At 54.7% G+C, this 24,651-nt stretch overlaps 5 protein-coding genes across 5 annotated transcripts; 2 read left to right on the plus strand and 3 right to left on the minus strand.

Moving 5' to 3' along the window:
- Positions 1-1,119: 1,119 nt before the first annotated feature.
- Positions 1,120-3,840, plus strand: J4E84_001552 (uncharacterized protein; the record flags this gene model as incomplete). Its single annotated transcript, XM_049384184.1, has 2 exons — positions 1,120-3,483; positions 3,547-3,840. The coding sequence occupies 2 exons, from the start codon at positions 1,120-1,122 to the stop codon at positions 3,838-3,840; spliced, it is 2,658 nt and encodes an 885-aa protein (XP_049247540.1).
- An 842-nt stretch (positions 3,841-4,682) lies between these two features.
- Positions 4,683-8,988, plus strand: J4E84_001553 (uncharacterized protein; the record flags this gene model as incomplete). Its single annotated transcript, XM_049384185.1, has 3 exons — positions 4,683-4,913; positions 5,051-8,684; positions 8,777-8,988. 3 exons carry the CDS (start codon positions 4,683-4,685, stop codon positions 8,986-8,988), a joined length of 4,077 nt encoding a protein of 1,358 aa, XP_049247541.1.
- A 1,323-nt stretch (positions 8,989-10,311) lies between these two features.
- Positions 10,312-12,505, minus strand: J4E84_001554 (uncharacterized protein; the record flags this gene model as incomplete). Its single annotated transcript, XM_049384186.1, has 5 exons — positions 10,312-10,381; positions 10,429-10,912; positions 10,961-11,483; positions 11,533-11,815; positions 11,865-12,505. 5 exons carry the CDS (start codon positions 12,503-12,505, stop codon positions 10,312-10,314), a joined length of 2,001 nt encoding a protein of 666 aa, XP_049247542.1.
- A 2,242-nt stretch (positions 12,506-14,747) lies between these two features.
- J4E84_001555 (uncharacterized protein) lies at positions 14,748-15,271 on the minus strand (the record flags this gene model as incomplete). The annotated part of the gene is made up of 2 exons (XM_049384187.1): positions 14,748-14,974; positions 15,049-15,271. 2 exons carry the CDS (start codon positions 15,269-15,271, stop codon positions 14,748-14,750), a joined length of 450 nt encoding a protein of 149 aa, XP_049247543.1.
- A 687-nt stretch (positions 15,272-15,958) lies between these two features.
- Positions 15,959-18,859, minus strand: J4E84_001556 (uncharacterized protein; the record flags this gene model as incomplete). Its single annotated transcript, XM_049384188.1, has 7 exons — positions 15,959-17,425; positions 17,478-17,722; positions 17,777-17,933; positions 17,983-18,075; positions 18,124-18,386; positions 18,436-18,639; positions 18,691-18,859. 7 exons carry the CDS (start codon positions 18,857-18,859, stop codon positions 15,959-15,961), a joined length of 2,598 nt encoding a protein of 865 aa, XP_049247544.1.
- Positions 18,860-24,651: the final 5,792 nt, after the last annotated feature.

Here is a 24,651-nt window from a genome sequence, read left to right on the forward strand (position 1 = left end):
CATCAGTGACCGACACGATCACGACCACGACCCCCAAGACAAGAACTCCAGCAGCAGCAGCAACAAACACAGCCGGACCTTCTTCTGGTGGCCTATCTACAGGCGCCAAAGCAGGCATAGGCGTGGGTGCAGTCCTAGGAGCCGCAGCACTGTTTGGGCTCGCCTTATGGCTTGGGTGGATCTTGCGCAAGCGACGCAAGAGCGCAGTAGACCTGCCCACAGAAGAGACCAAGGCGAAGAATAATACCCATAACACCTTGGGGTCTAATCGAGGAGCATATGAAGGTCCAGGAGAGCATCCTGGGACGACGAGTAACTATGAGCTGGACGGTAGGCAGATACCTGTGGAGGCTAGTGACTGAAGTGGATGTGATTTAGTGATGTATCTGGATGCCATGTTTTGGTCACTGTTCCGGTAGTGTTCGCGAATTCTGAATCTTGAGTGAGCAGTGCATGCACTGATTGGAGTGCACGAGCTTGATTGGAGGTTGGGAATAGAGATACCTGAGCAGGCTTGCTGTATTTCGGGACCATAAAGTAACTTCGCGTGGTTGACAGCTGAGCACAATGCGACCTTACCCGTTTAGGACTAGGCATCTGGCTGTCCAGTGTCACTACCACAATCTGTGGTATTTCGCATGATACAATAGATTCAAGTAAGGGAACAATGCATCTAGTGGACCTTAGCCTAATCCTTCTCGTGAACCTAGTGCTAGGTCCTCACATGCTGCTAGTGTCCACAGTGCTGTGGGTTGGGCGGCGCAGGATGGGCAAGCTGGGAAAGGGCCTTTTGTCTTGTCGAGAAAATTTGCCTCAACAGCAGCTCGAAGCGCGCAGGCATGCAGGAATGATGCCTGAAAAGTCTGATCTGCGGCTGCCGTTCTCCATGCGTGCAAACTTAGGTAGCCATCTCCGGCGGCGCTAGGAAAGTTCCCTGCGGTCTGGGGAAGCAGCGATAACGGCGCAGCGAAATTTGTTGCTTCCGCGTCATATCTCAGGACCCATTTGGTCCCTCACGGCTCCACAGTCTAGTCACCGCAGCAATTCGCGTTGGATTAAGTCGCCCAGGGCCCGAGCAGCGACTGCGACTGCTTCTGCTTCTTGGGAGCGACACTCACCATGCAGAGCTTTGTACGAGCCGGCCGTGTGGCTGCCCGATCCTCCTCCCGCGTCCTCGCCCGTCAGACGCCGCGAGCCCTCCCGCGAGCCCTCGTCGCTAGCAGCACCCCGAGCCGCCTGTACACGACGTCCAAGGATGGCCGCAACTCGTCCATCTACGCCGCCTTCCTCAACCTGCTGGCCAGCTCCAGCTCCCGCCGCGAAGTCGACCAGTACCTCGGCCAGTTCCGCTCCGTCTCGCCGCACCAGTTCGCTGTCGTCAAGGTCGGAGGCGCCATTCTGACCGACCACCTCGAGGAGCTATGCTTTGCCCTCCAGCAGCTGCACGCCATCGGCCTGTACCCCATCATCGTCCATGGCGCCGGCCCGCAGATGAACCAGCTGCTGCTCGACTCGGGTGTCGAGCCCGACTTCATTGACGGCATACGCGTAACCGACAAGAAGACGCTGGGCATTGCGCGCAAGCTGTTCCTCGAGGCAAACATGGATCTGGTCATGACGCTGAAGAGGGACTGGGGCGTGCCCGCGCGGCCCATCACCGCGGGTGCCCTGCAAGCCGACTACCTGGACAAGGAGAAGTGGAAGTACGTCGGAAACATCACCACCGTCAACAAGAGGCAGATCATGGATGCCCTGGAGAACAAGGAGCTGCCCATCCTGTGCTCCATGGGCGAGACGCTCGACGGCCAGATTCTCAATATCAACGCCGACGTAGCTGCCGCCGCTCTGGCGCGCGAGTTCCAGCCCCTCAAGGTCATCTACCTCTCTGAGAAGGGAGGACTGTTCAACGCTGAGTCCAAGCTCATCCCCCACATCAACCTGGAGGGCGAGTACGACACCTACATGAAGCAATCATGGGTTAGATACGGCACGAAGCTTAAGATAGTGGAGGCCAAGAAGCTCCTGGACGGTCTCCCGCGCACGTCGAGTGTAGCCATCACCCACCCCTCGAACCTCGGAAAGGAGCTGTTCACCCACACCGGAAGCGGCACACTTATCCGCAACGGCGGCAGTGTGAAGGAGACCAGCAAGTTCGAGGATTTGGACGTCCCTGCTCTGCAAGAGGCTATCACCAAGAGCAAAGCCGCCGACGCTGCCGATGCGGTCAACAGATATATCCAGAACCTCAAGACGCGACCATTTGAGGTCTTCCATGATGATTCCATGGGCGTCGTTGCCGTCGTTTACCCACCGACTGCCGACGGTGAGTTCGCGCAGCTTTCGCACTTCAGCATGACCAAGGATGCCTTCCTGAACAACCTGAACGACTTGGTCTTCCAGCGCATGAAGCAAAAGTACCCCAAGATGTACTGGATTGTAGATGACCAATCGCAAAACTACGTCAAATGGCACTTGGAGAAGACGGATGGCTTCCTCCGCCGCGAGAAGGAAGTCTTCTGCTGGTGGGGCGCGGCTGAGTCTTCTGAGATCTTCTCGCTCCTCGAGAACTACCAGAAGCAGGGTCGCAGCATGCTCAAGGACAGCTTAGATGCTCAGTTCCGACGGGCGGCCGACTTTGTTGCCAGTTTGAAGCAGGGCCAGCAGACGCGTGGCTACGCGACCATTGCTGGCCAATCTGCAAGGCCTCAACTTAGACAAAACAGGACCCTTCCTGCGTTGTCCCGAGGCTTCGCTACCACTGCATCGCGCTCAATGGATACCACTAACCCTAACCCACCATACGGTATCAAGCACAAGCACAGGGACTACCCTGCCAAGGTTGCACTGATTGGTGCGCGAGGCTACACAGGGCAAGCTCTTATCGAGCTGCTTAACAAGCACCCCAACATGGACCTGCGTCATGTATCATCACGTGAACTCAACGGCAAGAAGCTTGAAGGTTACACCAAGCGACAGATCACCTACGAGAACCTGTCACCCGAAGATGTGAAGAAGATGGCCGAGAACGGTGAGGTCGACTGCTGGGTCATGGCCCTCCCCAACGGCGTGTGCAAGCCCTTCGTCGATGCCATCAACGAGAGCGGCAAGGAGACTCTCATTGTCGATCTGAGTGCCGACTACCGTTTCGACGAGAGCTGGACATACGGCCTACCAGAGACCGTTGACCGCGCCAAGATCTCCGACGCTACACGCATCGCCAACCCTGGATGCTACGCCACAGCTGCTCAACTCGGCATTGCGCCTCTGCTTGAGTTCATCGGCGGTCAGCCAACCGTCTTCGGTGTCTCAGGCTACTCCGGAGCCGGCACCAAGCCCAGCCCCAAGAACGATGTCAAGAACCTCGAAAACAACCTCATTCCCTACAGCTTGACAGACCACATCCACGAGAAGGAAATCTCACGGCAGCTAGGCACTGAGGTTGCCTTCATCCCCCACGTCGCAGTCTGGTTTCAGGGTATTCATGTAAGTTTCCTATTCCCTCGCACCTAACCTCCTCGCCATCGCGTTACTAACATCCAATTCCAGCACACCATCTCCATCCCCCTCAACCGCACAATGACATCCCGCGACATCCGCAACCTCTACCAGGACCGCTACGCCGGCGAGAAGCTCGTCAAGATTGTCGGCGAGTCCCCGCTCGTCAAGAACATCTCTGGCAAGCACGGCGTCGAAATCGGTGGTTTTGCCGTCCACAGCTCGGGCAAGCGCGTCGTCGTCAATGCTACGATTGACAACCTGCTCAAGGGCGCTGCGACGCAGTGCTTGCAAAACATGAATTTGGCGTTGGGCTACGGTGAGTATGATGGTATTCCGTACTAGGCGTATGGACGTCTTGAGGAATTGGAGTGGGCGGATGGGTGTTGGTGGGTTGGATTGGAGGATTGACGGATTGGTGGATTTGGGGCATTGGTAGGAAAGAGGAACAAGCATCATGGTTTCTTAACATGGAAAATAAGGAACTATCGGCGCATTTCGTACGTTTGTGTGTATACGCTAGACAGGAACTTCTTTTTAAGAGAGTTGAGAAGTTGTAGATATATCCAATTGCAAAGCGTGTGTTCAAAATTTGGCCCTCTTGCACATTGTCTGTTGACGACGACTCAACGCAGCCCAGGTATTACCGCGATAGAAAATGAACATCCCATATTCATCGGCACCCGCCTTCTTTTCTCACAACGGCGGACCTCGCCATGCTAGGCGACAAGCGACCTGACAGCTCACGTGCGTATAGCAGGTCGCCGCCCAGGCGTGGGGTGGGGCAATGGAGGGGCAAGAACGCGAACTACGGCCATCGGCGAGCTCCTGCACGCGGAGCCTCCACTGCCTATGCAACCTAGACCGCGTACGAAGATAAGGGACAAACACGTTGATGCTGATTCGCCAAAGCCACTTTGTCCACCAACTAGAGTACTTAACTAACTCATGTAATACACGCTCCCGATGCTCCACGCCGCTGCAATCCCTCATGCCGCCGCGCTTGCCATAACTAGTTTGCTTATTCCCCACAAGCGACGGACAGGACCCTGAACAGCTAGAGGGTCAAGCGTGTGATACCTACTGTGACATCTTGCCTTTTCTCTCTTTCCTCCAACCTTCTAGCTTTTGTTTGTCTTTTTGGTCTCTCTTTTCTTCCATCGTTGACAGCACCGCGGGTGGCAAACATGGCGCCTGGTCTCATATCCCCACAACCAGCCGTGTCGAGCGATGCGACCAAGTCGCTGAACGAAGTCACGGCCGATTACGATGATACACTCCGGTTTTATCTGAATGGCACAAAGGTCGTGTTGGATAGTGCGGATCCTGAAGTTACGCTGCTGGAGTACTTGAGGGGGATTGGGTTGACGGGGACGAAGTTGGGGTGTGCGGAGGGTGGGTGTGGTGCTTGTACTGTGGTATGTTTGCTACTTTGTTTTGACTCGTGGTTGTGGTGGAGGACTCTGGGTTCAAAATTAAACGACAGTGAATCTTGGTTCTGGGACTATCGGAGAGATTGGTTAAGATATCAAGGGCGAGAACTGACAACTTGCAGGTTGTATCGCAATTCAATCCCACAACGAACAAGATCTACCACGCCTCCGTAAACGCATGCCTCGCACCTCTCGTCAGCGTAGATGGCAAACACGTCATAACAGTGGAAGGGATTGGCAACGTGAAGCGGCCACATCCTGCACAGGAGAGGATAGCGAAGGGCAATGGCAGTCAATGCGGTTTCTGCACACCAGGCATCGTAATGTCATTATATGCTCTCCTCCGCAACAACGTTGGACCGAGCGAGCTCGAGGTTGAGGAAGCCTTCGATGGTAACCTCTGTCGGTGTACTGGATACAGGCCGATATTAGATGCGGCGCAGAGCTTCAGCGTAAAGTCAGGCTGCGCAAAAGCAAAGGCGAATGGTGGTGGAGGATGCTGTATGGACAAGGACGGTGCGAATGGCGGAGGTTGCGGCAAGAACATTGATGACGGCCAACCGATCAAGCGATTCACACCACCTGGGTTCATCGAGTACAAGCCAGACACAGAGTTGATCTTTCCCCCACAGCTACGGAAACACGAGTTTAAGCCGTTGGCATTCGGTAACAAGAAGAAGAGGTGGTTCAGGCCAACGACCTTGCAACAACTACTGGAGATTAAGGACGTTTATCCCTCCGCAAAGCTTATCGGTGGCTCGACTGAAACACAAATCGAGATCAAATTCAAGGGCATGAACTACAATGCTTCAGTCTTTGTCGGCGACATTGCGGAACTACGGCAGTTCAAACTCCACGACGACCATCTCGAAATTGGTGGAAACGTTGTGCTCACAGATTTGGAAGAGATCTGCAAAGACGCTCTCGAGCATTACGGGCCAGTACGGGGCCAGCCATTTGCTACCATTCTGAAGCAAATACGGTATTTCGCTGGACGACAAATTAGGAATGTGGGTACACCCGCTGGTAACCTGGCAACAGCGAGTCCTATTTCCGATTTGAATCCGGTGTTTGTTGCGACGAACGCGACTCTCATAGCAAAGAGCCTCAAGGAGACGACGGAGATTCCCATGTCCACTTTCTTCAAGGGATATAGGCAGACTGCACTACCTCCGGATGCCATCATTGCGGGGTTGAAGATCCCGGTTGCGAAAGAGAAGGGTGAGTACATCCGCGCGTACAAGCAGGCAAAGAGGAAAGATGACGACATTGCTATTGTGAATGCCGCTTTGAGGATATCACTGGACGATCAGCACACAGTCGAGAGCGTGGATTTTGTGTACGGTGGCATGGCACCTACGACGATCCACGCGCGCAAAGCAATGGACTTCCTCCAAGGGAAGAAGTTCTCTGATCTCCCAACACTGGAGGGCGTCATGGATAAGCTTGAAGAAGACTTCGATTTGCGCTTCGGTGTTCCGGGTGGTATGGCGACATACAGAAAGTCTCTCGCGCTCGGCTTCTTCTACAAGTTCTACCATGAGATCCTGGCTGAGCTGCACGCTGAGGAAGTTGAAGTTGATACACATGCAATCGGCGAGATTGAAAGAGATATCAGCTCGGGCAAGAAGGACGACAAGGCGGCTGAGGCCTACATCCAGAATGAAGTTGGGCAGTCGAAGAACCATGTCGCGGCTATGAAGCAGTGCACTGGAGAGGCACAGTACACGGATGACATTCCCCTGCAAAGAAACGAGTTGTATGGCTGCTTGGTACTTTCAACAAAGGCACACGCCAAGCTACTCTCCGTCGATGCCGAACCCGCACTAGAACTTCCCGGTGTTGTCACGTACGTCGACCACAAGGATCTTGCATCTCCAGAAGCCAACTGGTGGGGTGCGCCGTCCTGCGATGAGACATTCTTCGCTCTCGACGAAGTCTTCACTGCTGGTCAGCCAATTGGTATGATCTTGGCTGACACAGCGAAACATGCAGAGCAGGCCGCACGTGCTGTCAAGATCGAGTATGAAGAGCTTCCAGCTATCTTCACAATTGAAGAGGCTATTGAGAAGGATAGCTACTTCAACCACTTCCGTCACATCCAGAAGGGAGATACCGAGAAAGCGTTTGCCGAGGCTGATCACGTCTTTACCGGTGTAGCGCGCATGGGTGGTCAAGAGCACTTCTACCTTGAGACCCAAGCATGTGTCGCCGTCCCCAAGCCTGAGGATGGCGAGATGGAGATCTTCAGCAGTACGCAAAACCCAGCCGAGACACAAGCATATGTGTCCAAGGTCGTCGGTGTCGCCGCCAACAAGATTGTCACCCGTGTCAAGCGCATGGGTGGTGGTTTCGGTGGTAAAGAGACTCGTTCAGTCCAACTCGCTGGTATCGTGGCCTGCGCAGCGAACAAGGTTCGTCGACCTGTACGCTGCATGTTGAACCGGGACGAAGATATCATGACTTCTGGACAACGGCATCCCTTCCTCGCTCGCTGGAAGGTTGCCGTCAACAAGGACGGTAAGCTGCAAGCCCTTGATGCAGACGTCTTCTGCAATGGTGGCTGGAGTCAGGATCTCTCTGGTGCAGTCGTCGAGCGATCTCTCTCACACATCGACAACTGCTACTCGATACCCAACATCCATGTCCGCGGACGTGTCGCGAAAACAAACACCGTCTCCAACACCGCATTCCGAGGCTTCGGCGGGCCACAGGGCATGTTCATCGCAGAGACCTACATGGAAGAAGTCGCCGACCACCTCAACATCCCCGTGGAGAAGCTACGAGAAATCAACTTTTACTCGCCCTCCACAAACATGGTCACGCACTTCAACCAAGAGATCAAAGACTGGTACGTCCCACTCATGTACAAGCAAGTCCAAGAAGAATCCGCCTACGCCCAACGCCGCGCCGAAATCGAAGAGTTCAACAAAACCCACAAGTGGAACAAACGCGGTCTCTCCATCATCCCCACCAAATTCGGCATCTCCTTCACCGCCCTCTTCCTCAACCAAGCCGGCGCCCTCGTCCACATCTACCACGACGGCAGCATCCTCGTCGCGCACGGCGGCACAGAAATGGGCCAGGGCCTACACACCAAGATGACGCAAATCGCGGCGGAAACCCTCGGCGTCCCCCTCGACTCCGTCTTCATCAGCGAAACCGCCACAAACACCGTCGCAAACAGTTCCTCGACCGCCGCCTCCGCCTCCTCGGACCTAAACGGCTACGCCATCCACAACGCATGTGTGGAACTAAACGCCCGCCTCGCCCCCTTCCGCGAAAAACTAGGCAAAGACGCCTCCATGAAAGACCTCGCCCACGCCGCCTACTTCTCCCGCGTCAACCTCTCCGCTCAGGGCTTCTACAAAACCCCTGATATAGGCTACGTCTGGGGCGCAAACACGGGCCAGATGTTCTTCTACTTCACCCAGGGCGTTGCCGCCGCTGAAGTTGAAATCGACACCCTCACTGGTGACTGGACGACTCGTCGCGCTGATATCAAAATGGATGTTGGAAGGAGTATTAATCCGGCGATTGACTATGGCCAGATTGAAGGCGCGTTTGTGCAGGGTCAGGGGCTTTTTACGACGGAGGAGTCACTGTGGTTGAGGGGTACGGGTGGGGTCGCGACGAAGGGGCCCGGGAATTATAAGATTCCTGGGTTTAGGGATGTGCCTCAAGTTATGAACGTCACTTTGCTTAAGGATGTTAACTGGGAGAATCTGAGGACTATTCAGAGGAGTAGGGGTGTTGGTAAGTCTTTTCCCGGTTTTTTTTTCCTGTTTCTTTCCTTACCCACCCGTCTTCCTTTATACCGTCACTGTTTACTGACTTGATACCACCAGGCGAACCCCCCCTCTTCATGGGCAGCGCTGTCTTCTTCGCTATTCGCGACGCGTTGAAAGCTGCGCGCACACAATTTGGCGAAACATCGCTTTTGTCGCTTACGTCACCTGCGACGGTTGAGCGGATAAGGATTAGTTGTGCGGATCCGATTTTGAAGCGTGCGTGGGTTGAGCCGAGGGAGGGGGAGAAGAGTTTCTTTATTAGTATTTAGGTATACCGGTGTGTTTGGGTGGGATGCTTGGGTGAAAGGTAGGCGTTGTGAGAAAGGATCAATGGGATTTCGATCTTGACATGTTGTTAATGCTGGCTATGTTGTGACGTGTGAGGACTAGACTGCGTGACATCGATTCTTGATGAGGATACATTGGAAGAACTTGCAGAACTGCACTCCTACGTCTCAAGCCAGACACCCGTGTATCCCTTATTCAACAGCATTATCATGTCGTACCACACACGTCCACAAGCTTCACAGATGCAAGAGAAGAAGTGTTGTTTGTTGAACTTGATTGAATAAACTCTCAGTATACACATCAGGGGGTATGTTATCTCCTGTCTACTCTTCCTCCTCTCCCATCTCCCATACCATTCATATGCCACCCTTCTACCGACAACAGCAGCGGCTTCTTCCACCACCGCCACCTCAACCCCTTCTCCCACATCTATGTCCTCTCCCATCTGCTAAACATTAAAAACGCCCGGATATATCAATATAAAAAGACAAGATTTCCTCATTCATCATTCCATCCCCAGTAGTCCCTTTGCCATATTTGCTCCCAAAAATATCCAACAATATCGAAAAAAAAAGATGAAAGCAGCAGAAATAGAAGCCAAGCGATGCATTACAAGAAAACAATTCAGATGATCGAAAGAAGAAAGGAAGAAGAAGTTGGGGTGATTGGAAGCTGTAAGGCGCCGCCCAGCAACTCCACCTCTGCACCAAAGACCCTGGAAAGAAGATGAGGGAAGAAAACGGGAAACAGAAAGGCGGTCTTGAGAAGTCTTGATGTTGCAAGTATGCTTTGTACAGGCGATGCATGGAAGAACAGATGCCGTGATATACAGAGTTGCGCGCGCCGTTTATATGTGAGAAGGTTGGAAAAGATTCTTTGCCGACGAAGCCGCTGCTGAAAGGGGATCGTTCAATGGACAACTGGACGGGCGCAGTCGAAGCGAGCGACGGGCGGCTTGTCTATCGGCGCGACGGCGGTGCGTTGAAGTAGTGGCCCCTAGTTCCAGGAAACCGGACAGTCGCACGCAGGCCAGATAACATCTTGGGTCCCCGAGTAAGGCGAAGGCGAAGGCATGTGAGATTCGAAATGTCGTAAACGCCCCCGGCTCCATGCAAATGCTAATGTGGCCTTCGAAAAGGTCGAAAAGAGGAAACGATGATCTATAATTAACGTGCTTTTTTGCGAGGGAACTCCAATCTTGAGGGGTATTCGTCGTACTGCCATGGCCACGTAAGGTAGTCGACACAAGGGAAGTGATGACAACAGAGACCGAAAGCCAGCAGTCTCTGGGAAGTTGCAGGTCACTAAGTCTCTACTTCTGCCTTGCAACCATCCATGAAGGAGTTCTTGGGCCAGTCGTACTTGCTGGATTTCCTGGTTCATGTTAGTACTATCATAACAGATGTGATGTATGGACTTACCAGTCAGTGATGTTAGGGTTCGCATAAGGCTCAGGGTGGTTCCTGATGTAGTCGGTAGTAGGGTAGCCCTCGGGATCGCAAGTCATGATCTGGTTGTCCTTTGGCTGGTAGATGCGAATGTAGTCTATCCGCATCTTGGCCGGGAGGTCATGCGCCTCGATGTCCTCAATGTTGATGGCTGCGAAACTGTTCGACATTCCGAAGTTGGCAATGATGGACATTGGCTCTTCCGGGATGACTCGCGTTCCAATGTTACCGTTGGCACGCGTCGCTGGTGCGGACATGGTCCAGGTCTTGTCCTCTCCGACATACCAGGTGATGAAACCTTCGTCGCCGGTCTTGTACTCGAATGAGTATGTCTGATACTGCTTGCCGTTGTACCAGTCGTTGTTCAAGTTGGTCAACCCAGAGATAGCTTGCTGGAAGGGACCACCCTTGTAAGCGTTCATCGTGGTAATCGAGGTATCATAGAGTTCCATGTATTCTGCCAAACATTAGTTGAATCCGATCAAACGGAAGTGAGAGAATTTACCGTAGTCAGGCATGTACCATGTGTCGAACGGTGCTGCTTGGAAGGACTGAGACACGACACCAATGGCGTTGGACTCTCCAGGACCGAGGAAATGAACTGAACCTTCCAAAGCATCGATTTCCGGAGCACTGCGGGATTTGCCGGGACTGGGATGGTCTTGGCCATCGCAGGTGCAAGCGGGAAGCTTCATACCAGGCAAGTAGCTGAGACCGTCGTATGAACTCTGGTTCGGTGTGATACCAATGTCGCACTTGTCGTGGTAACTGTATGGCCAAAGACCCTCAGTCGAGGCGAGGTAACCGGGGCGAGCCAAGTTGCCCATAGTCCAGAAACCGGGCCAGAAACCACTCGTGTTACCACGACCAGGTAGCGAAATGCTGGCCTCCAAATGTCCACCCTTGTAGCAGAGCTTGTTCCACGACTGGATCATACCAGAGCGGTAATCGAGGCCGTGGCTCTTCTCTTTGGTGAATTTCAGGACAAGAACGCCGTCTTCGGTGTAGGCTTGATCTGGGTCGTACCACTGGAACATATCAGCGCTGCAATTTGAAGATGGCTATTTCGAAACTTACCTCCAAATCCATAGTAGCACCGTACCAAATGTCAACAGCTTGGAAGAATGGGTCATCTCCGTCGTAGAAGGTGCGACCGGGAGTGTTGAACTCGTCTGAGAAGACCAAGACCTGCTCCTCGCCGTTGTACGATGTTCGCGTCATGGCCTCCTTGGGCGTATCGGGGTCGATGAGGCCCTTTCGTAGGTTGTTCAGTAGCGGCTCGTTTTGCTTGCCTTCTATGCACAGGGGATTGTCTGTGCATGGACCTCGTTCTGGTGCCGTGAGATCCTCGACGAAGGTGCTGCGATGCGTTAGTAAAGTCGAATGTCGTCGGAATCGCATATACGTACAGAACGGGATAACCGATGAAAAGCATGAGAAGACCGAGCGCGAGAATAGCCAAACCACCCAAATTGACTATACCTCTCCGGGTGAAGACATCGCAGTCTCTCTTATCCTTCTCGTTCGGGTCGGGATTGTGCAGGTAGTCGTCCTTCTCCACGTCTTCTGGGAAGAGCAACAGTCCAGCCGATGGGTGGATGTTGAACTTCTCAGAGACAGTCTGGGTGTTGAGATCTTCTTCGCTGCCAGCCCGCGACGGCGCTCTCGAGTCGTCGAAAGGCGAAGCAAAAGGCCCTCCCGTCATGTCTGAGCTCCAACTTGTCCGCCGCGAGGAAAAGCCAGAGGGCGATTGCATGGGCGATTCGTCTCGGTAGGAGCGCTGCGTCCGGATCTTCTGCGGCGGGAGCAACATCTCGGCGGACTCTGCGATGGACGCATTGCTGTATACATCGGGCGCGCCGGGCGATCGGATGCCTTGACTTGGGGCGGTGCCAGGGCGGATTGGCTGGGTTAACGAGCGCGCCGAGTTGGTTCGTGCCGTGTTGGGGCGCACAGCAGGCATCGAGTTGTCGTCGGTCCTGGGCTCGTGGGAGCCCGAGTTGAGGCGGAGATGGGGCGGCCCGTCTCCCCTCGGCGATTGCGGCATCATGGTGCGAGGGAGCGTATGCGGTGAGGGTTGGCGATAATTCCTGGCTAGCTGCTATTCGGATAGCAGAGCGAAGTGAAGGTGATGAATCGGCGTAGGCGGTATGCAGGTGGAAAACGAGTGTTGCGGTAACCTATGGCACGCGGGTGGGCAAATTCCTAACAGGGGCTATGCTGCAGCTAGTGGTGTCAGGTAAAGCACGCGGGAAGCCGAATATCCTCCACTCGTGATGCGATGCTGCTCGGTATCGCTGCTGGGCGTCGAGGAGCAGGAAGGAGGGCGGCGTGAGGGAAATGGGGGAGGTCGAGGTTCAAGGGGAGGTGAATCGATGGCTCCTGGCCCAAACGGGGGCGCCCAGGATAAGGGACTTGGCAGGGCAGGCGCTGGTCAACGGCAGCAGGCGCGAATGACGGATGACGCAGGACGCACTGGGCTGGAAGGTGCAGATTAGAATGGCGATGGTAATGATGCGGGAAATAATGCAACAAAGAGAGGCACTGATATGTTGTGGGATAGTGACAGGAACACAACAAGCGACGGCGCCGTGGTCAGAGAGTGGCAAGCAGCGGTGGGTGGTGGGAGAGGTTAGGGCTTTGTTCCTGAGTCGGGCCCACACGGACTCCAGGGAGGGCGAAGATCTCGAAGCTCGACTAAGGAGCGGCCAATCGTCGCTGCCACGGCGCTTGCATGCGGCGAAGATTCAAAGGCCCGCTTACGCACACCAGCGGGAGAGCCTTGCTAAATTTACCAAGCCCGTTTCAACACTTTTCCACTGCCTCTCCTATGGTGGAGCCTGTCAAAAAGTACCCAAATTGCCATGTCATGCGTGAAGCCCGTCGTGCTGCTGTCTGTCTGTCTGCCTGTCACCCAAACTTTGACGCCTTCAACCAAGCCGTCATTCCCCTCAACACCCCTCACATGCAGCCTCTCCACGGTACACACGATTGTCTCTATAGAAACCGCCTGCATGCTGCATCGCAACCGCTAGCTCTGCATATCCCGCGCCTCAACACGGTATTCCAAGAATCCAAACGCGCATCCGCGTCTTTGCACGCGCAATCGATAGCCTAAGATCATCGTCTCTACCATTACGCGTCGGCCCATATATTATAACCGCAATCCCCCATCCTCGCAAGCGGCTTTTGCTACCGCACTTGTACCAAGGTACCATTTACAAGAACGTGCCTCGTGCTCACGACCGTTGAGAAACGTACATGTAACTTCACGATCTTATCTCGTGTTGACCAGGTCGCCCACCGTATCGCTGCCGAAGATAGCGTGGCGATCTGACACCATCCTTTTTGATCCTTCCCACGTCCCTCACCTTCTTTTCGGATCCCCGAGACATGCAATGGCCAATGCTCTGACCCATCCGTTTCGTCTCTACCGTTCCCTATCGTCGTCTGCATCTTAATCAACCCACTCCACGCCGGTCTGTCCAGCTTGCCGTCGTCCTAGGCTTCCCGACACGTATCGGTCGGCTTCCAATCTGGTTGAGACTGCTGGATCCCATTGCCCGGGGCCAAGCGCTCCCTAGGGTACACCCGAAATGAAGCTCGGAGGCGCAGCTGACCGCCCGGTTCTGGAACTTTGCAACGTCCGGCCGAGGCATAGCCGGATTAGGCGAACTAGTGTGTTTGAACAGCCAATCAAACTATATATCGATACCGTATTGCAAGGCTGCGGTCTTGACGTACACGAGGCTGAACTATCTATATGTCGTGCAAGCTGAAGTCGAGCAACGAGCCTGCTGGACGTCTCTTGCCATACTGGCGGTTCGAAGCCCGCCGCGCGACTCATGCGTGTCGTCTGGGCTTCACCATTGCCGCGTGCATACACGCACAGGCATCATGCGACCATGCATACATGTTTTCTTATCCAAACATGTACGATAATTGAAGGGGAGGTTGGAGAAAACAAGTCCACACTGAAGCCCAAAGCTATGACAACCGTACAGTATGTAGAGATGCACGTAGCGCAGATCTACCAGCAGATTACATCTACTAATCGAATTTCTGACGTCGCATCAGTAACCTGCACGCTCCACCATCTTGTCAGTGAGACCCGTTGACTGTCAACCATAACCCAGCGAGCGCGACGTGTTTCAAACGGCGTTATTCGCGCCATGGGCACCCGAGCCCCATCATCGCAGGATGGAACGTGTTCGATGTAGATCGGCATGTGTATAATCCGGCGCAGCGCATCGTGATCATGTTCATGTCTTCATTTCCCGGTGCATTGCTGCTTACGACTCTACGGCAAGAGCCTTGAGACCCACGATCCTGCCTTCCGCCTTGTCCACGCCTACCACGTAGTACTCTGCCCTGGTGCCCGACAGCTCCACCCGGTATACGTTGACGGTCCCGTTACCGGCTGCCTTCACCGCGTCGATGATCTTTTTGTATTGGCTCTCGAAGCCGGTGCCTTTGACCTCTTCTACCGAGTCGCTTCCGATGAGCTTCTTCAGGTCGTCTGTGTGTATGTTAGCGCATGTTATACTTCGTGAGGCTTGTCGTCGCTGTGCGCGTAAATGAGGGGAATCCCACCAGCAGACACGCTGTCGCCATCAAACTCTAACGCAACCGGTTCAAACGGCTCATCTGAGTCGCTGACATAGTACTCTTCCACTTGTTCCAGCGCTTTGGGTACGGCCGTGTTCACGCTCTTGGTGCCATAGCTCTTCTTCTGCGACGCGTCCTTGGTCTCCGCAGAGCCAGTGTCCTGATTTGCTTTGTCGAGAAAAGCGGCGTAGTCGGCGTCGGAAGACATGTTACGAAGGGCGGTCAGGCGAACGGTTTTGACGCAACAAGCACGTATGGGTAGGAAAGGACGTGAGACGGAGACGATGGAGTGGAAGGTGCGACGTGTGGGTTGGTGATTTTGGACAGCGACACAGGAGGATGGGTGGTCGTTATGGCGCGTCAGTCGTTTGGGGATGTATGAGATAGACGAGAGCTTCGCGTAGTTAGGATGTACAGTATAGCGAGGAAGATGTTGGAGAAGCCTTTCCATGATTTCGCGAAGCAGCGCGCTGCGATGACGCAACGGCAGCTAACTGCGGGCGTTTCCACGAGCAGGTGAGCAACCCCACCATTTGCGCCGACCTTGATCACTGCGAGTAATGGCACCACCTGCGCTGCGGATGAACAGTAGTCACTTAAATGATACGATCAAGTCGAAGTGCACACCAAGGAAACAGGGTATATAGTGATAATCGCATTTTCATTTTCGTGGGTGATTAGGAAATACATACAACACTCGAAAAGCGCGGGGACTATGTAAGGCGCGCAGGGTATCATCGCCATGCGGAAGTACGTTACCACGTCTCTTCCATGTTTTGCCCTCCAACTAGACATCCCCAACTCCCCAATTCTCATGTAACTAATTGCAAAAACAAGAAAGTAAAGCCCTGTCAGAAGTCTAGTGCTGCCCAAAGAGTTCCTCGAAATCATCATCCTAAGACTTTTGCTCAGCTGGCGTGGGAGCATGAGAAGGAACGCCGTTGGTGGGCGCGTTGCGAGGGCTGCTGCGCTCAGACTTGGGTGCGGTAGGTTTCGCATCATCGCCCTCGTCGTCGTAGTTCTCATCCACGTCCATCTGGCGCGCAGCCGGCTCGTGGTGCTCAGGTCGCTCGATACGCTCCTGCTTTGGTGTCTCCGACATGCGAGACAGTGGTCGCGCAGCTGCCATGGGTGGGAGCGACGGCGGGTGGTGAGCAGCCTCGGACGGGTGGTAGCCATCGTTGAAGCGCCGGGGATCGGGACCTTCCTGAGGGCTCTGGCGCGGCACCTGAGGAGACGACATGCGGTGTGGGGGAGTTGGACGACGGCTGTGAGGCTCTTCCATCTTCTGACGCTTCTCGTCGTTCATGGGAGGCTTTGCGTTCGCGTGGTCATTCTCCTCCCACTCGCGGTGTCGCTTCGGTGGAGCAGTCGGCGGTCGGTCGTCGCGCTCGCGAGCTGCTTGCTCAGCAGCCGTCTGGGCAGAAGCTGGCGGAGGAGCTCCGCTAGCAATGCCACCGGTAGCAGAAGGATCAGCATGGTGCTGGTACGGTCCCTGGTATCCGTTGCGCGGAGATCCCGCTCGGTTTTCAACGATCGGGCGCACTTCCGGAGGTGGGCTGGCAGGGCGAACACCATATGGGGGTACGCCACTCTGGCTAGAGGCCTGAGATGGTGGGCCACCGAGACCTGTAGGTGGGGGCGGGGGTGGAGGAGGAACACTACCAGCGTGAGGACCGTAGTTCGGGTTGGAGATACGGTTAGGCTGAGGTGGCTGCTGTTGCTGATGTAGGGGCAGAGGTGGTTGTGGCTGCGCATGAGCCGCCTGCGGTGTCAGCTGCGGTGGCTGAGGGTGGTAGGGGCTGGGAGCAGCATGGTGTGTCTTCGGCGATGGAGACATGCCACGGCGCATTGGCCCGGGTGGTCCGGGAGGTGGGGGACCAGCTGGCCCTTGAGGACCCGGTCCGTTTGTGGGAGGACGAGGGGGCTCTGCGTATGACCTGGGAGCTTCCTGTCGGGGGCTTACGGGCCTCTGGGGCGCATGCTGTGTAGGCGGTCGGATGCCCTCGCGCTGCTCATATGGGTTCAGCTGCTGTGGTGGAAGGCCAGGGTCGCGGATCTGTGCCAGAGGGCGATCCCATCCGGGCGCTAGGGCTGGAGGAGCAGGACCTTGCGGAGGCTGCTGAGGCTGAGGTGCGCCCCATTGCGGAGCGGTAGGTCCATGTACAGAGGCAGGCTGATAGGCTTGAGGGTGGACGTCTTGAGGTATAGGAGCATTGCCCTGGTTCGGGGCGCCGGCAGACGTCTGTCCATTCTGCAGAAGCTGCAGGCGAGCCTTGATGTGTACGTTGGACGGGTCGAGGTCGGCCGCGCGCTGGTATGCGTCTAGTGCATCCGCTGTCTGGTTGTTGCAGGACTCATACTGTGCCATTGTTAGTGAAGAGCTTCCAGTGCAGGGACGATCAACTACTTACCAGTGTGCCGAGGTCGTACCAGACTTCTGAGATGTTGGGGTTGAGGCGGATGGCACGGGAGTATGCATCTAGCGCGTCGCGGTACTGGTTGATCTGGTAGTACAGTACACCAATGCTGCACCAGAAGGTCGGGTTCCTGCCGTCACGGTACACAGCTTGCTGATAAGCCTCGTACGCCTTGGGGTACTTCTGCTGTGACATGTAGCAGCGTCCCAGCAGGTACCAACTCTGCGCGTCCGTTTGATCTAGAGCAATGGATTAGATACACGCGCATAATCACACGGGGATACAATGCTTACCGGAAGCAACAGACTTCTCCAGGTACTCAATGGCCTGCTCCTGGCTAGCGTAGTTGGTGCTCTGCTGGTGGTGTAGCCAGCCCAGCTGCTGTAGGACCTTGGCATGGTTGGCATCACGCTCGAGAACCCGGCGATAGGCGCCCTTGGCTGCTTCGAACTAATCGTCATGTCAGCGGTGAAAGCTTACGAAGCTTGGTGAGACAAACCTCTTTCTGCTGTTCATACACATGTCCAATCTGGAACCAGATATCCTCCTCGGTAAGTGGGCGAGGAGGATTGGTGACGATGTATTTGAAGCACTGTCAACTGTTAGAAGCTTTCGTGGGTTGAGATTGAAGTATGCTTACGTCTAAACTCTGGTTGAACTTCTGCTGCTGCTTGTAGATTATGCCAAGGCGGAAGTAGATCTCGTTTGCCTTTTCGAACGTAGGCTCCATGCGCATTACCTGCGAGAAGGCCTCTTCGGCGTGCTCAAGCGATCCGTAGCGGTCATATAGTATTCCGATGCCATACCAGAGCTTGGGCTCCTTTGGGTCAGACAGATGGTACAGTGCCTGCTGGTAGGCAGAGTACGCCTGCTGCAAGTCATCCATCATCAAGTAGCAGTGACCTGGTTTTGTTAGTGAGATGGTCGCGATTGATGCGCGCAGAATTCTTACCGAGGCTGCCCCAAACGTCGCCATTGGCTTGGTCGACTTTGAGAATCGTGCGCAAGTATTCGACAGCTGCTGGAAAGGCATCTTTGGTGCGCAGAATGCACGCGATACCTTGCATAGCTGGCACAGACCACTGGTTGAACTTCAGGGCCTGTTCGTAGCATTGCATGGCGCCTTCTAGGTCTTGCATTTGCTCAGAGAGGGAGCCTGTTGGGTGTTAGTCTGTGTCGGTCCTGCACACACTGGATACTGGCTTACCCATCTGAGTCCATACAGCCTCGGTCAATTGCCCCAAGTACTGCGACGGTGTCTTGGGCTGGGTCGCGTGCGGCGGGTGTCCATTCACCTGCGCGTGCGCGGGATGATGCTGCCCTACATGATGCGGAGGCATGCCCGTAGTGGGCGAGGGTTGCTGGTGTTGTGCCATGAAGGCTGCTTGCGACCGATCTGGCTACAATGCGACGTCTGCGCTACTGAAGCTGCGACAGTGACGGAATAGTCCGATGGAGGGGAAGACCAGACTGGAGCAACTGAAGGGTCGCCGGGCTGTCGATCTGGATGAGTCAGGAGATGCTGCGTGATGGTGGTGATGGAGGATGGCTACGTACAGGCGGGCGTGGGAGCGCGTCTCGCAAGCGTACTGACGGGTGCGAGTCGAGGCGTGTAGGTTGGCGCGGAGAACGACAGCAGCGCGCAGAGGAACACGGACGGTGTGGACCCCGACTTGGAGGGCAGAGCTGTCAGAGAGCAACAATCAATGTGGTGGTCTTCGCCACGACGTGTGTTGAGAAGGAAGGACTGGTGTAGGATGCAGCCTCGCGGAAGAGAAAACAGATGAGGAAGCCGCAGACCAACAGATGGAAGGGGCGCTCCAACGTCCCTTCCATCAGACGTGGGTAAGGGGACCAGATGTTGCAGGGATGCATGGTTTAGCGTGCACGGCTAGCCCAAGACCCACTTTGTGCCAGCCAGTGGGCCGTAAATTACGTGCCTAGCATCGACGCGCTGACTATCCGCCGCGACCCATGCAACCACCGCCGGCGCCTTACTGTACTACTACATCACATTGGTGCCAGGTGACAGACGAGCCAGACTGCTTAATCACGCTGAGCCAGGCGATTTAATTCTGGCAGATCGAATGGTTTGTTTCAGATCGTTCCGTCGGATCTGGTACGGTTCGTCCCAGGTTCACCCAACAGCGGAGCCGATGGATTGACACGCTACCGCCATTACGCTATATGCGCCGCATCTAGAGGACACATCAATCTGGGTTCGCCGATTTTCTACTGCCATGATGATACACTGCCAGCGCAGAACGCCACACCCTCTGCCAGAACGAGTTAATGAGACATGGTCGCAGGGGCCGTTGGACGTTGCGAACACATGTGGATCGTGGTTCGAGCATGTTCCAGCCTCAACTTTCTCCCTGCAAAATAAACTCTCATCAAGGCACCCAACACAGCGCGACACCCACGCTGATGGATGGTGCATTTCTTTTCCCGAGACTGCCTGTTCGCGCAGCGGGGCTTTGTGGGAGGCGTCGCCAGATTACCATGCCAGCCACCCAGACCCCCATCGTCGCCCTACGGCGTCTTCAGCTCGCGCGCCCACTAGGTAAAACGGCATGGTTGTCATTTCGGAACCGCCAGGAATGGGCTGATATAGGGCCTGCAAAAGGGGCACCAAGGCCTACGACGGTGCTGACACAGGTGGTGCGCACCCACACGCAGTACCGTCCAAAGGCCGGGGGCGGGCGATCAGCCAGCCTCCACATGAGAACAGAGAAGCCTCCGTCGTCTGCTTAGCGGCTCTCGGCATGCATCGCAATGTGACGCAGTTGTCCTCCGCTCCCGCGTCCTCGGCAAAAAGGCTCGTGTCACCCAATCCACCCCCTGCCGCAGCCTGAATCTGACAAGAGTCGATCACTTGTTGGCGCATGAGCATGCAACCGGGATTGCGTCGCCTCGGTGCAGGACCAAGCCGCTGGCATCTGCCGCCCTTCACTCGAGCCATGATTGCGTCCAACTTTCTTGGCGTGCTGCAGCCCACCGCACCCGTAGCACATCTGTCGATACCGTTTCCGTCGCTGGTGTCCACGGAGCAGCGTGACCGAGAAAAGGACATCGGGCCGCCGCTAGCAAAAGCCCCTCTCTTAGCATCTGGGCTCAAGAACCGCACCCACGTGAAACTCCAGCTTGTGGATCCAGGGCTGGCCTGCGCGCGTCATCAAAGCCGTGCCGGTAAGCGAGGCTGTTTTTAAAGGGACTGCGGTCTTACCAATGCGGAAGGTCCATCTAGCTCCCTCACCAAACAATTAACATTTCGCTGCCACTTTAAGCTACTGTCAGTTCTCGATTTTCCAAATCTTGTCTGCAGTACATTCTGTCTGAACGCGGCAGACTTGTGCGGTAACGGCGAGGCGCATGCGAAACGCACCAGCAAAACGTTCTTCGCGTCCGTGTCTGTCATGGCGAGGCTCAGATCTGCATCGTGCCCGTCCGCTCACATCGTGACCCGAGAAGCCGAGAGTTTGTCGATCTCTGATAGATACATATGTGCTCCCCATCCTGTCAACAGCGGCACGACCTGTAGAGAGTGCGATTGTCTTCTTGAAACGTTTCGTGGGACGGCGAAGGATTGAGCCTCGTCTTGGCACTCCAGCTGGCGGCTGCGGCCCGGGGATTTTGCTTCGTTCATCATCTAACTGCCTGACGAGCGGCACCCGGTATTTGTTTCTGTCGACTCCACCCCAGTCAAGGGAAAACCGGACGCCTCCAACTGCAGCAGGAGGCAAAAGAACACTGCTTGCTTTATCAGACAACCTGCACGCCTACATTGATTTTGGACTTTTAACCTGCGAACTTGTAGTTGTGCAAGCTCAGAAGGACCTGTTCGGTTTCGTCTTTGCCTGAGGAAACTCTATTATCCTACGTCGCTAGCCCCTGCTGAACTGCGTCGCAAGCAAACATGTCCTGCCATAAGCCGCCAACACGAGGACCATGACCATCTATCAATAAACCGCCTCCCCGCATTGGCGAGCAAGGCAGGCCATGTATTTAGCCAATACACCTCGTCCATACCAGTGGTAATCCACGCCCACCCCTACCTACTACTATCGCGCATCCGAACGTTTCACGGCGCCTTGATGCTTCCACCCACCTGCATGCTGCGCGCCGTTCAGCGCTGTGACATGACTGGCAAACCGTTCCTCGCTGGAGAGTACAACATCTGGAACATGGCTCTATCCGTGAAATGCTGCGATCTTCATCCCTACACTGCTTTCCGGGTGAGCCTGCATATAGCTAATGCAGGCGATCGGCGACACAGATGAGTGGTTGGTGAGAGCCGTTAGCTGACAGGTTGTGCAACCTCGCTGTTCTGTCCGACAACACCCTTAGTCGCCTGGCTAGCGGAGGGAAGGTCAAGCATTTTCCGATACCCACTTTATCCCCCCACTTGATCCCTCGATTGTCGAAGCAACAGGAAGCTGCACGCCGAGAGAAGGGCTCAAAGAAAACGGGAAAGCGCATGATGCGTTGTGTTACCTCTGCATCCCCTCAGGCCCGCAATATTCCCCGCTCGCATTCATGGGAAGCTCCACCACCGAAAGTTGCCACGCTTTACAACCCGTAGCTCGAATGTTTGGTTGCGAAAAAACTTTGGTTCGTGTACGCCATGAGCTTGTCATGTTCCATGAAGATGTTCGCCTCAGGGTTGTGTGGGACCGGGCGGCCTCTCGGTGCAACCCTGAAAGGTGGGACCACATCCATTCTCCTTCCGGGATGACATTCCCGAGGTCGAAACGGGCTGCATGAGCAATCATGCGGGCTGCAGGCCGTCTTTATCAAGAAAAGCAAAAACGCACGCAAGGGTATGGTGGCTGATGCGGCGCTGTTCGCTACGGCTATCGTCACTTTGGTGCCGAACCAATCCCGCAGGCAGAGTAGGTATAGACTGTCTGGATGCGAAGCTCCACGCCTCGCGTTACTCTCACTCTGCATTGTATCTTGCTATCACATGGATATGTCGCACGATTTACCGGATGAGACTCCGAACTTCAACAGTGCATCGGCATGACTGTCCATGGTTCCGTTCGTATTCTGACGAGTCAAGCTTCATGGGTGCCTCCTTGTCGGATCAGATTTCCTTTTCCCTTCCAATCTGATAGACTCAACTCCGCAACCACTAGCCAGGAACACACATTGTGTCGCATGGTAAGTTCATGGACATATCTCCGAGATGCTAAGCCACGTGGTAAATTGTGCGCGATCATGCTTCTGTCGCGCGTCTTCAACAAGTCGCAACATCATCGAGCGTAATACGCACGAAGAGGCGACTCTAGCTCTCCCCTATATCGAGCAGTATCTTCTCCTTCTACAAGCTGGGTAACCGAATACAGACGCCTTCCGTCTTTTGCCTGTATGGTTGGGCTGAAAGCCCGATATGTCACCGTGGCACAGATTACGCGTCCTGGCCTTCTTTACTTACACTCAACGCCATCATCACAACGGATTACTAGAACCTCGTCACTTGTAGCCTGTAAATCTTCCTTATTCAGAAAGTCTCGCTAAAGCCTATGGTATAAGTTTACATCATCTCATATGTGACTTGCCAGAATATCCTGCCGCATATGTAGCAACGCAACCGGAATCATGACATAATTTGGTGTCTCATGCTTTCTCATCTCATCAAGCGTTAGGGCGTGAGGATCACTACACACGTTCGGGACCGGCAATGACTTGGCACAGAACTGTCTCGCCCGTTTTTGATCTGTTCGCAGCTTTGGTCTGCCTCGCTGCCATTATGCTTGTTCTGCAACCACATCGGTCTTAGAGATATCGACAACGTCGCTTAGTCCAGTGCCCCACGATGAGCAGGTGTTGTGAGCGCCTGGGTAAAAGAAACTGATGGCAGAGGCCACAGGATAGTTCAACCGTTACACTATGTATTGAAGTTTCACATATATAATGCTATGATATTTTTTATGATCGGTTGGTCGATATCGCGCGTCTGGTACGGTTTCATCAGGACTATCTCAACAATGAGTGCGAGATCATGTGCTCGGCGGGAACGCTGCTGCCTTGGGGAAGGTTGAAAGTATTAACCGTAGCGTTCGGGGATACCGACGATTCCACGTCTCCGGTTGTCTACGATGGTTTCAAGTCACTATTTTGGTATGATGAGAAGACCCCGTTATCTGGATGAACGTTACCACTTCCAACACGGACGGTTTCTCTCCGAGCCATAAACGGAAAGATCCTGGGCGATCAGGAACCATATGCAATGGTATCAGACGGTAGGTAATGCGAGCGTAGAGAATATGATGCATGGCCTTCGATTCATACATGCAAGTGCAACAACCTCCCCGTTCCAAGCCCCTCGCAGCTTTGCAGCATAGACACCAGGTCGCATATCGCGGGTACCTACCATACCACAAGAAAACCGATCAGATCCCCATATCATGCTGGAGAAATTGTGCCGAACCGCAAGAAGCCGCCGGTTACTTCCGCATGCTTCCCGTTGTCTGACATGACCAGCCTTAGCGAACAGCCCCGATAACACGCGGCGACTCCAACGACGCCAAAGTCAATTGGAGTAGACTCCAATTTTAGCAACAAGAACGGCCAATGCTTGAAAGACTTTGCCTCGCTTGGCTGCCTTGGAAAGCACATGGCTATGACGGCAGGAGTTGACCCGTTACCCAAGGCTAAACTGAGTAGCATGCATGGATACGTACTTCAAGCATTGATTTGCGCGTAAGGCGGATTTGGAGATGGAGACACTGAACTCTTGCTATCGCAATGGTCTATCATATCATGGACTAGGAATACGTTACTATCGATAGTTACACCCTTCTACCCCAAACACCGACGTAAAAGACAAAGGACCTCCCGGGTATATTTGTATTCCGTCAACTCCGCAGCGCCTCAAGAACCCTCAAGCTCACCCAGCGAATCCCCCAGACAAACGGCAAATCTGACACCTTGGTCGGACCGAGACCCGGGCCGTATCGTGCATGCACCGCCAGAGCTAAGCCGCACGTGTCGCTGCTCTCTCAGCCTCGCAATGGCAGTTCCGGTTGGGAAGGTGGGCGTTCACACGCGGCCTTATTTTCGGCATGTGCCTGTCATCATGACCGCCCACGCCGACCCGCGACACAGAACCTTGGAAAGCCAGAGTGAAGCGGTCGACGGACGGTTGACGGTCGTCTCCGCCTAT

This window comes from Alternaria hordeiaustralica, assembly GCF_023758085.1.
Source record: "Alternaria hordeiaustralica strain BMP 2776 chromosome Unknown scaffold_2, whole genome shotgun sequence".
NCBI lineage: Eukaryota > Fungi > Ascomycota > Dothideomycetes > Pleosporales > Pleosporaceae > Alternaria > Alternaria hordeiaustralica.